This window comes from Martes martes, assembly GCF_963455335.1.
Source record: "Martes martes genome assembly, chromosome: 6".
Taxonomy (NCBI): Eukaryota; Metazoa; Chordata; class Mammalia; order Carnivora; family Mustelidae; genus Martes; species Martes martes.
In genome coordinates, this window is record NC_137893.1 from 14,506,535 (window position 1) to 14,519,551 (window position 13,017).

Consider the following 13,017-nt stretch of genomic DNA (forward strand, 5'->3'; position numbering starts at 1 on the left):
GATTTTGATTTAGTGGTATCCTTCGGCAACCGGGATTCGGCAAGTGGCTCGAATGCCGCTGACTCCAGCGTTGTCAATGCTGAACATTTACTGGAGGAAATAACCAGAGAAGGAAATAGATGCTATGGAGATGACTTTTGAAATATTATTTATAATACCAAGTAATAGAAAAGGAGGAAATGCCTGCTAGTATAAAAAAGCCTAAGGAAAATTTCATGCATATACAATCTTAACAAAAAATTATATAATAATATCAGAAAATGTATATGTGGTATTAAGTAAAAGTGTGATATAAAATTGTAGCATAGTATATGCATGGATAAGAACCATTTTCGCTATTAAATTATTTATCAAAGCTAACTTTTGGGGCATCTGGGTGGCTCAGTCAATTAAGTGTCTTGTCTTCAGCTCAGGTCATGATCTCAGGGTCCTGGGATCGAACCCCTCATCGGGCTCCCTGCTCAGCCAGGCAGTCTGCTTCTCCCTTTCCCTGCTAGTGCTCTCTCTCGCTCTCTCTCAAATAAATAAATAAAATCTTTAAAAAGAAAAAAAAAGCTAACTTTGGAGAGGATAGATTTGGAGACTTTTATTTTTTGCACTTTAATCAATGCTCCTGAAATGTTGCTGACATATAACATCAGTGTTGACTATATGTATATATGTCTACATTTAAGAACTGCAAGTGCAAAATGATAGAAACCATAATGTAATTGAAATAGACATATTATGACAAAATATATAGGAATTAGCATGTCATTCAAGAAAAGAAAAATGAAACAAAAAGACAGTAGAAATATTGATAAAATTAATAACTACCAATTTAAAAGGATACAAATGAGAACTATTGTGACATGGGTAGTCAGGAATTCCATTAAAATAATCTTGAAACTGTAAAAATTGTGTTAAAATGTAAAAGAGTTTTCAAAATCCTGATGGTCCATCATGCTTACAAATACAGATAAGGCCATAAGTGTTTCTGTATAAAGGCAACATGAGAAACACTGTTCCTTCCATGCCGACTCTGAATCAAGACCTGCCTTCACTTTTTATTTTCTCTTCTGTCTCTAATTCTTCTAGAACACTTATTCATCCTTCACAATTTTCTGAATATTTTTGCCAAACTCTATTTTTACAAAGAACCCATTCACACATTGCCTTCTCATCATATGAATAGTCACAAAAAGCAACAGTAGGAATCTTCTGCTACTTTCTTGCCATGATATTTTTCTTTCCTTGGCCTTTAGCTTTGGAAAGGACCCAGATGAAAGACAAACAACTATAAATTGCTGTTTCAAATACAAAAATATTTTAAAGAGAAATCCGCAGTGCAGTGCTGCGTTTCTACACAGGATTCACTTTAAAGACTACTTGATAAATTTCACAAATTTTTATATTTTTATACAAAATCTTCAGAAAAGTCACCTGTAAATCAATTTGGTTATAATTTAGTCATTCCTTTCAAGCATCTGCATAAATAAGCCAAACAAAAAACATAAAATAAGCCATATCTAGAACCCAAAAGAATATCATATATTTTAAAAGATCAGAATAACATTGCTAGGGGGAAAAAGCCCTTGTATTCAGATTTTAACTTATTAGCTGATTCCTAAGACTATCAAATATATGAAATAGTTTGTGTAAGAAAACCTCTGTGGGAGAAGCATGATTTGTTTCCAGCGTACAAATTTAAAAAGAATAAGTACTACGTGATGTATAGAACTGTTGAAGGATAGATAAGGAAACTCAGCTGGACATTAATTGATATAAACATCAAAGGGAAAGAATATTTTTCATGGGATATAAAAGTTTTTGTTCTCATTTAAGACTGATTTGCTGCTGGCATTTTACATGTGTCAGTGATTAAGTTTATCCCCTGGTTTTATACTAGATTGTTATACAAACATAAATGAATTAAAAATGATGTACTGCCATCCACCATTACAAAGGACATCACAAAAAAGAAATTTAATTTCATTAAGACTTTAAAACTTTTTTATTTAAAAGTATTTTTTAAAAACACACAGAAAACGCCAGAGACTACCGTGACAAGTGAAATTAGAAGTCCCAACATGATTTTAGCACTCTTTCACCCAACATTACTTTTTTTTAAAATTGTATTTTATTTCATTTTTTTTTCAGTGATTCGAAATTCATTGTTTATGCACCACACCCAGTGCTCCATACAATACCCACCTTAATACCCACCACTGGGCTCACCTAACCCTCCCCCAAATCCTCCCTCCAAAACCCTCAGTTTGTTTCTAGGAGTCCACAGTCTCTCATGGTTTGTTTCCCCCTCCGATTTCCCCCAATTCACTTCTCCTCTCCATCTCCCCACGTCCTCCGTGTTATTCATTATGCTCCACAAATAAGCAAAACCATATGATAATTGACTCTCTCTGCTTGACTTACTCACCCAGCATAATCTCTTCCAGTCCCGTCCATGCTGATACAAAAGTTGGGTATTCATCCTTTCTGATGGAGGCATAACATTCCACTGTATATATGGACCATATCCTCTTTACCCATTAGTCTGTTGAAGGGCATCTTGGTTCTTTCCACAGTTGGATGACTGTGGCTGTTGCTGCTATGAACATTGGGGTACAGATGGCCCTTCTTTTCGCTACATCTGTATCTTTGGGGTAAATACCCAGTAGAGCAATTGCAGAGTCATAGGGTGGCTCTATTTTCAATTTCTTAAGGAATCTCCACACTGTTTTCCAAAGTGGCTGCACCAACTTGCATTCCCACCAACAGTGTAAGAGGTTCCCCTTTCTCCACATCCTCTCCAACACTTGTTTGCTGTCTTGTTGATTTTGGCCATTCTAACTGGCATAAGGTGGTATCTCAGTGTGGTTTTGATTTGAATCTCCCTGATGGCTAGTGATGATGAACATTTTTTCATGTGTCTGCTAGCCATTTGCATGTCTTCTTTGGAAAATTGTCTGTTTATGTCTTCTGCCCATTTTTTGGTGTGATTATCTGTTTTGTGTGTGTTGAGTTTGAGGAGTTCTTTATAGATCCTGGATATCAGCCCTTTGTCTGTAGTGTCATTTGCGAATATCTTCTCCCATTCCATGGGTTGCCTCTTTGTTTTGTTGACTGTTTCCTTTGCTGTGCAGAAGCTTTTGATCTTGATGAAGTCCCAAAAGCTCCTTTTCACTTTTGTTTCCTTTGCCTTTGGAGACATGTCTTGAAAGAAGTTGCTGTGACCAGTATTGAAGAAGTTATTGTCTATGTTCTCCTTTACGATTTTGATAGAATCCTTCCTCACTTTAAGGTCTTTTATTCATTTTGAGTTTATGTTTGTGTACAGTGTAAGAGAATGGTCGAGTTTCATTCTTCTACACATAGCTGTCCAATTTTCCCAGCACCATTTATTGAAGAGACTGTCTTTTTTCCACTGGATATATTTTTCTGCTTTGTCAAAGATTATTTTACCATAGAGTTGAGCATCCATATCTGGGCTCTCTACTCTATTCCACTGGTTTGTATGTCTGTTTTTGTGCCAGTACCATGTTGTCTTGGTGATCACGGCTTTTTAGTAAAGCTTGAAATCAGGCAACGTGATGCCCCCAGTTTTGTTTTTGTTTTTCAACATTTCCTTAGCAATTTGGGGTCTTTTCTGGTTCCATACAAATTTTAGGATTGTTTGTTCCAGCTCTTTGAAATATGCCAGTGGAATTTTGATCGGGATAACATTGAAAGTAGATTGCTCTAGGCAGTACAGACATTTTAACAATGTTTATTCTTCCTATCCATGAGCATGGAATGCTCTTCCATCTTTTTGTGTCTTTTTCAGTTTCTTTCATGAGTGTTCTGTAGTTCCTTGAGTACAGATCCTTTACCTCTTTGGTTAGGTTTACTCCAAGGTATTTTATGGTTCTTGGTGCTATAGTAAATGGAATTGATTCTCTAATTTCCCTTTCTATATTTGCATTGTTGGTGTATAAGAAAGCAACTGATTTCTGTACATTGACCACTATTACTTTTTAAAACCAATCCATGTTAATACATATAGATCAAGTTCTTTCATTTTAACTGCTTAATTTGCTAATTGTATTTTATCTTGTGATGATAACTTGTTCACCCATTTTTTTTAATTGATGGGCATTTACCTTGTTCCACTTTTTTTTTTCTATTACCAGCGTTACTGACATTAACCTTCCTGTGTGTCTCTAACTGAGTAGGTTGGAGAGATTCTCTAAGTTGTATCCTAGAAGTAGCATATCATGCATTATAGCCTTATAGATAATTTTTAAAGACTTATTTCAGCAGACTTACCTGAAGAAACTATTGTACTCAATACTTCTGAGATGAGTAGATTTCAGGGTAGTGTATAGTATTATCCTGCTAATGAACTTGGTTTTTTTTTTTCCACTTAAGCAAAAGTTCTGTCAAAATATTAATTACAATATGGTATGTCTTTCAGATGACATAGTTCTAGTTAGGTCCTTTTTTTAAAGATTTTTTTTTTAAGATTTTGTTTAAATCTTTAAATTTTATTATTACTTTTAAAGATTTTATTTATTTATTTATATGAGAGAGAGAGAGCATAAACAGGCTGGGGGAGGGGAGGTGGTAGAGAAAGAGAGGCAGACTCCCCCTGAACAGGGAGTCCTATCCCAGGACCCATGAGATCATGACCTGAGCTGAAGGCAGATGCTTAAGTGACCGAGCCTCCCAGGCATCCCTCTAGTTAGCTCTTTAAAAGTCTTGACAAACTAGGATCTATTTGGAATTTGGGTCCCCCAGACTCTTATCATTAGACCCCGTTTATCAAGTGGCTATTATGTTCCTGGTAGGGTTCTAGGCATTGTGCATATCTTCTCTAAATTCTTATACTTCTGCAAGATAGATACTCTCTTTATTGTGAAGATGAGATAATCGAGGGTCAGAGAATTGAAGCAAATTACTCAAAGTCATAGATCTAATATGCTGGAACAGAGATTCCAACCCAGATCTGTCTCACCCGCAAAGCCATAGTCTTTGATGCCACCCTGCTGCCTTAATGAGGATGATACTCAATGCCTTCCTTTCTCCCTCTGTACTTCTGTTCTACATCCTGACCTTGTCTGCAGCATTTTCTCTGGACTCAGGATAAAAGCTCTCAGTAGACTAAGTGGCATTTTTAGGGTTTTTTAACTATTCTGTGGGCTGTTTGTTGAAGGACTCTAGTCTAATTGTACATTTTCTGATTGTAAATGTTAAAATTACCTTATATTTTTAATACTGAGCTATTTTCAATGAATTGTTAAATTATTATTGTCCTCATAGTTCAGTTATGGTGTAAGTTAAGAATATATTTGTTTATGGTTGGTCTCAAATTTTCTATTTTGATAGTTTCAAAGTATAAGCTAATGACTAAAATAATCTAGTTCCAATCTTAGAGGTCAGATCTAGTACATACAATAAGTTACCTAGAACTTAATGCCTTTTTGTACACATTGTAAACTTAGATTATTTATTCTTCTAATAGCGAAAAACCTGATGTGTTATCCCAGGAGTTGGGGATGGAAGGGGAGAAATCAGCTGCTGAAGACCAGATGAGAATGAAATGGGAAAGCCTACATCAAGAATTTAGTACCAAGCAGAAGCTACTACAGAATGTTCTGGAACAGGAACAGGAGCAAGTGGTATCCAAACATTTTGATTTTATATATTAACTAATATAAAAGGTGTATAGTTTATGCTAATGGAATATATCTGTGCAGTAATCTATAATTTCATTATCAATTCAAGTATAAGACATAAAAGAAATCATTCATCTTATATTTTTCTTAGCAAGCATGTTTCGTGCTTCCCTTAATAATTATATATTTATATGTGTAAATTCATTAGATTTCTAGATACTCTTTTCCTCAGAGATGACTACTATCTGATGACTCATTAGCATAAACCATTAATGGCCCCCCCTTTTTTTTCACAATCTTGAAAATAAAGGTTATAAGTCAAGAATATATGCATCTAGGACAAGAGAAATGCAACAAATTTGATTACTTTACTAGAAGTAAATTGTCAAGTTATCTTATTTTCCATTGCTATTTCCAGTACTTCATAGCTTCAGAAGATCTTAATGAGAAACATGTTGGGACATCAGTGGATCTAAAAGGAAGGGGAAGTCAGTGGCCAGCTAGAATAGTTACTGGCCCATCTGTAAGCTTGTTCCTGAGATGGGCAAGTACTGTGTGATGTTGGACTTGTTTCCACAAAGCAAGCCAAATCCAGTGGAATTGAATATAGCAACAGAAGGTTCTAGGTAGATAATCATTATTAGTTCACCATAAGCAGAAGCCAGAGAACATTTGAGAGTCAGAGGAATCAACCCCGTAGAGAGCTACTGCATGAGGTGGGAACCCAGCTGGCCTGCGATGTTTACCACAGTGGTGGCCCAGCCGGATTTTGAAGTTAGAAGTCTAGTCCTGGGTCCTGGACCCACAGGGCTCATCTTGGTGATTCTGTGACAGTAGTGTTATCAGAGTAAAGTCGAGGTCCTTTACTGTGGATCTGAGGAAGCTGCTGTTCTCCCACAGATCTGACGAGGGCTAGCTTCAGTGCTGGGAGAGGCTGAACCCGGGAGTGGAAGGATGTCCGTAACCAGAGTGCATCTGAGGCGTGAAAGGCAGGAGCTGACAGAGTGGGCTCTATAAAGAGAGCAGCTACAGCTCGCCAGGACTACCTGAAAAGGAGACAGTCCTAAGGTCACGATGTGTCCCCTTATCTGTGGGGAACCACACATCAGTGCCGGAGCCATGCGTGTCTGTCTCATTTTACAGAATCTTGTGCATGCCACACTGTCTCACTCCTCTCCTGCTCTGGCCAGGAGCCTTCTTCGTCACTGTCCACAGGCGTAGCCACCAGCAGTGGCCCTGGGCAGCATAGAGCACTCCATTCTTGGAGGAAGTTATCCCAGAATCCTCTACCACCCTGGCAAGTGGTGCCTTATAGCTTCCGCATGGACTTCCTACCTGTTTGAATTAATCTTCCTGCACATCCCGAGCAAACATTTAGACTCACAGTCTGAATTCTTGATTTCCGAGGTGGGTCTCCCAGACTTGATCACTAGCTCACCTTCAAGTTCTAGTATTCCCCATTCCTTTGACTATTTACAGTTCTACATCAGGAACTGCAGTCTTCTCTGACTATCCTAAGTCAGATAAATCCAAGGCATTTCTAGTAATATTCAGTGAATATTCTCTACCTGCTAATTGCTCATCCCCTGGATTCCACCTGTTGTCCCTCCGGCCTAGAGCATCTGAGTGGTTCATGCAGCATTGCCGATTTCCTGGGTGTCTCATCCATGATCACCCTTATCTCGGAGAGCTATGTCTTCTGTCAATGCTATGCTGTCATCCCGACATCCTCCATGTGAGCCTACTGCAAGAGCCCTGCCTGCTGCCACTGAAATGCCTCTGTGAACCCTGGACTGTAAAAGTTTAGGTTCAAGTCCATAGCTCATTGCCCTTTGGAATTGGAAATGGAAAGCATCGAATGTTCTTTATTTTATGGCCTATTTTTTTTTTTTTTTTTTTTTTTTTTTTGCATTTGAGTGCTTTCTTTCCATAATCACTAGTCATTTGTGCAAAGTGCCTCCAAGGTGGTTTTCTTCTCTTTGGTGTGATGAGGTGAGACAAAAGGTGAGGAAGAAGCAATTTGGCTGAGAGAGTTTCCAAGAAGAAGGGTGATGATCATTTAGTGAACTTATTTTGTGTTCTAGGTGTTATTTCTAACAACACTGTGGCGAGGGTGACATTACCTCTACTTAGTAGATCTGTAAACTAAGGCTTGGAGAGATTAGATGATTTCTCAGGGTCTTGTGTCTAAGAAGAGGCAAAGCTGGGATTTGGATGCAGGTCTGTCCAACTCCACAGTCCCTCCTTTTTCATACTACTTTACTGACAGTTTTGTTTACTGGTAGTAGGTGTGGAATTTAAGGAAGTGGATTTTAAAGAGGTGTTATGTTGTGGGTGTTCTAGCTACAGTGGGAAATGAGTTGGGCATGTTTAGAGGATAATGAGTAATCAGCCTGAAAGGCAAAGTGAGAATGAGACATTTTATAAATTATAGGAACTGAGTTTGATGGGAAATATCTTTCAAAAGTCCAAGCGCTAAGCAACACCATGGTCTTTATCAGGCATTGTGTGTGCCTACAAGAGTGTAGGGGAGGTTGAGTGAATGAGGAAAGCATAGGGATCAGTCTAGATCTGGTATCTAGGATGGATGATTTCATCACGGGTAGTCTAAAACCAAGAAAACAAGTTGAGAGGAAGACTGTGACAGAGTTCAAGCATTTTCCCCACCACGTTGTTTTTCTAAGTCCATCAGTGGAAACATTACCATCGCTGAATTTGGTCACCATGTTTAGTGGACATGGTATATCAAAGAGGTCATATTTCTTTAGAAGAGGTTTTTATAAAGACACTTTCTCCAGCATGTGCTTCAATATGTAATTCCAAATGATGAAACCTAAACATAGTACATATGCTGTTAAATAAGTGCCCCTGTTTGCCTACAGCTCTACAGCAGGCCGAATCGACTCCTGTCTGGTGTGCCACTATACAAAGGAGATGGACAGACCCAAGACAAATCTGCAGTGACATCTTTGCTGGATGGATTGAACCAGGCCTTTGAGGAGGCTTCATCTCAGGTAGGGCTGCACTCTTGGCTTGCTTATGAATCTTGGTCTCCATGAAGCTGTTCCACCTCTGAGCATGACTGGTCGAGACCCAGCACTAGTGATTAGCCCTGAAGGGCAGAGCCTGGCATCTCATCCTGGTATTTTTCTTTGAGTCCTCAAAGCACTATAATTAATTCTATGCCCTCCCTTTTTCTCAGGGTGGGGGGACAAAGAGGCAGAACATTCACTTGGAACAGAAGTTGTATGATGGGGTCTCAGCTACCTCTACGTGGCTGGATGATGTTGAGGAACGTTTATTTGTTGCCACAGCACTTTTACCAGAAGAAACGGAAGCTTGCCTCTTCAACCAAGAGGTAAGATTGGCAGCTGGTGTCTGTGAGTATGTGATATTACAAAGCACTTGAAATTTTGGTGTTAGATAATTAATGTATAAGGAAGGTCAACATAAAACAGTTCTCATAAAGTACAAAGTAGGTATATTTCTAAGCTGCATAATACGAAAGAGAACTGCCTGATATAAAAAGCTCCCAGAGATACTCATGTTTTGCATTTTTATCATCTATCTTGTGTATGTAGGAGGAATAAAAAAATGGAGGATTCTTTGTAGAAACTTGTTGTGTATTGCAGATTTTCTTCACATGAAACACAGGCTAAAAATTAGAGTTTCTAAATAACCCTTTACAAATCTTACCTTTCACCAAATACATATTTATTATTAGCTAATGATGTGAAATTTCTGAGAAAAATCTCTCCAGTAGCAACTTGCCTAATATTTGTGGAAGTGGGTCAACTTGCCTTAGATATAGTTACCACTAAATAGTAAGAGAGATATGGTGGGCTTTCTCTGAGGAAATGACTTGATGTGTATATAGATTCATAGATCCAAGCACTGAAATGTGCTTTCTCTTTTATCAACCCTAGACTCTTGCCAAAGATATTAAAGAAATGTCTGAAGAAATGGATAAGAACAGGAACTTGTTTTCTCAAGCATTTCCAGAGAATGGTGATAACCGGGATGTCATTGAAGACACTTTGGGTTGTCTTTTGGGCAGGTTGTCCTTGCTAGACTCAGTAGTAAATCAGCGCTGTCATCAGATGAAGGAAAGACTTCAGCAAATACTAAATTTCCAGGTAAGACATCATCAAGAGATGGTTGATCATTCTCTAGCTATATTCAGTAATAAGCAGGATGTCTTATTGAGGTATGACATAGACCTATTTTTTTTTCAAAAGTACAATAAAGAGGAAGAACATTATAGAAAACGAAGGGACTAGAACCCTAGAATTAGGAAGCTAAGAGGCTTATGTTCCTAGAAATGAAGGGTTGAGAAAACCAACCAGGTAAACTAAGGGCTGAATGCTGAATACAATGTTAAATTCAACCAATAAGTTATATGACTATAATTATAATTTTCAGTTGATAATTGGAATTTTAAATATGTGACCAAAATTTACTAAAAACATCTGACCAAAGAAACATGTGGGAAGTGCCACAATACAGAACCCTAGACTCTAGTGTCCCTGGGCCAGTAACTATGGCCTGCTTCTGCCTGCATTAAAAATGTACATGATTGGGACACCTGGGTGGCTCAGTTAGTTAAGCATCTGGCTCTTAATTTCAGCTCGGGTCATGATCTCAGGGTCATGAGATAGAGCCCCACTTCAGGCTCTGTGCTCTCGGCACAGAGTCTACTTAGAATTCTCTCTTTCCCTCTGCCTCCCCCCATATTCATTCTCTCTCTCTCTCTCTCTCTCTATATATATATATATACACACATACACATATATATGTATATATAATATAATAAATCTTTAAAAAAAAATTTACGGCGCTACTTCCTTAATCCTAACTCCTCAGATTTATTGCCTGTAAGCCCTAGACTCGCGTTCCATTGCCAGCTGACTAATTGTCTGCTTATGAAACTTTTCCTCTGATTATAAACTTCAGCAAATGCAAAAGCCACTGATAAACTTTTTTTTAAGAATTATTTATTTATTTGACAGAGAGAGAGAGCACAAGTAGAGAGGCAGGCAGAGAGAGAGGGAGAAGCAGGCTCCCCGCTGAGCAGAGAGCCCAATGTGGGGCTCGATCCCAGGATCCTGAGATCATGACCTGAACTGAAGGCAGAGTATTAACCCACTGAGCCACCCGGGCACCCGATACTTGATAAACTTTGAGTTGATTTCCATTCCTAATAAAAGTCATCTTTTGGGAATACTTAAGTTTTAATTGAGATTTATTTATTTGTTTGTTTGTTTGTTTATTTTAGAGAAAGGGAAGACAGAGAGATGAGGGGAGGGGCAGAGGGAGAGGGAGAATCCCAAGCAGGCTCCATGCCCAGCACAGAGCCTGATGCAGGGCTCAATTTCACAACCCTGAGATCATGACCTGAGCTGAAATCAAGAGTCAGACGCTTAACCAACTAAGCCACCCAGGAGCTGCTAATTGAGTTTTATTTTTAACAAATGTATAAGATTTATAAAATAGATAACATGTAATTTGGGCCAAGAGTTTGATATACATTTTTGATTTGTAAAAAATACTGTTAAAGTGTCAGATGTAGCATCAGCCTAGAAATGTGGAATTCCCTAGATATTCATCTAAAGGGACAAATCATCACTGCCATCAGTAATTTGTGTTCTTAAAACTACAAAGTAAAATTAGAATAATTTGTGTAGCATTTTTTTTATTCACAAAGAATTTTCACCTGTATTATTGACTTTAATCTTCATGACATACCTCTTAGCTAAGCATTGTCTGATATTCATTTTGCAAAGTCAGAAGAGCAAAAATTAAGAGCAGCCTCCAAAACCATCCCTCCTGGTTTCAAATTCTGGCTTTGTCCCCTGCTGCTATGTACCCTTAGCTGTGTCTCTAAGGCTTATTAGAGTAACACTCATGCCGTGGTATCCAGGGGTTCTGTGAGGACAAAATTAGTTAAAATGTGTAAAATAGTTCAAACGATGTCTGAAACATAGTAAGTACTCAGTCAGTTTTGTTATTGTTGTCACTATTAATAGCAGTATTCATTATAACATAGAGAATCTGAAACTAATATAAAAGTTAAATTAATTCTCTAAGATTATTTAGCTATCAAGAACTAGAGCCAGGATTTGACTCAAAGAATATTTTTATATTTTATATCATTAGGATGCTATCAGGGGTGATGAAGAATAGTAAACCTCTTCACGATGTATTTTGAAAGCAAAATCAACAGGAGCAGATTTGTGTGGAGGTTAGATATGGGGAATGAGAGAAAAGGACACTGCTGAGGAAGTCCAGGGACCCTGGCTGACAGGCCTGGTGCAGAGCAGTGCTATTGACCCATGGGGGAGGCTGGATGGACAATGATATGCTGTAGAGTTAAGATACTCAGCTGACTACTCAGAGTAGACATTTGGATATGCATGGCTATGGCTTCAGGGAATGACCTGCACCAGATATTTGTGTTTGTAGAGGTTAGGTTGTAGAGCTCATAGAGAGGAAAGCACATTTCACTTGGAATCAGAGAAGCTGGGGTTCTTATTTGGGTATTTTGTTTTGGATGCAAGATCTGATCACATGCCCACATATACACCATCTGCCTAAAATCAGCAAAACTTCTACAATTGATGGAAACTTGTGTCATTACTCTAAAATCCACCTTTCATAAAATAATGTGCTGAGTTTTAACAGCATTCTAGTTGGTCTGTCAGCCATGAATGGGGGGGCGGTTAAAGGTACAACTGTTTGTATCACTTAGAAGCATATTTCCCTTTACAAATTGCATTTACTATGCCAGTGTCTTCAGCCCTTTTAAGTTTTTATTAGTAATTATAGCCAGTCCGAGTAAAATATGAACTAGGCATGCATACTCTGGAACAGATTTTCTGTAGAAGACCAAGAGAAGAACATACAATCATGAAATTGTCTTTAAATCACGTTCTCTATTTTTCTTCTGCCAACAAGTTTCTACTTGCTGGTGGCCAGCTCACGGACAGCAACTGATATTTCAAAATGTTTGTGTTCCAATTTAGTTGAAAGAAATAGTTCCAATGCTAATATAATCAAAGGTCAAGTCGTAAACCATTTTATTTTACTTTGTACCAGGCACCTGGTATGCTGTCAGTGCTCAGTAGTTCATGGGATGGTGTGCCCTTGTCTTCCACTTAACTTTTGAGTATTAGCTTTTCCCAGACTGTTAACACTATCCTCTACCCAGCAGAGAATCTGGAAGAACATGTTGATGTTGTATAAATGTATATTATCTCCATGGAATCAAAAGAAGTTAATCGTCAGTTATTCTATTTAAAAAGTTTTTACCTAGAGACTTAACCCCAAATAAATTTACTGGACGTTTTTATGATTGGGCATTTTAAGTTACTTAAAAACTGAAAAA

The 13,017-nt window shown here is 38.0% G+C and overlaps 1 protein-coding gene across 1 annotated transcript in view; it reads left to right on the forward strand.

Moving 5' to 3' along the window:
• SYNE1 (spectrin repeat containing nuclear envelope protein 1) overlaps nt 1–13,017 on the forward strand; it is a gene marked incomplete at its 5' end in the record, with an annotated part of 469,383 nt that overhangs the window by 338,268 nt on the left and 118,098 nt on the right. Inside the window, 4 exons of the mRNA XM_080806008.1 lie at nt 5,480–5,636; nt 8,516–8,647; nt 8,836–8,991; nt 9,560–9,769. Of these exons, the coding sequence (XP_080662134.1) occupies nt 5,480–5,636; nt 8,516–8,647; nt 8,836–8,991; nt 9,560–9,769 (655 nt within the window). The remainder of the gene's footprint in view (nt 1–5,479; nt 5,637–8,515; nt 8,648–8,835; nt 8,992–9,559; nt 9,770–13,017) is intronic.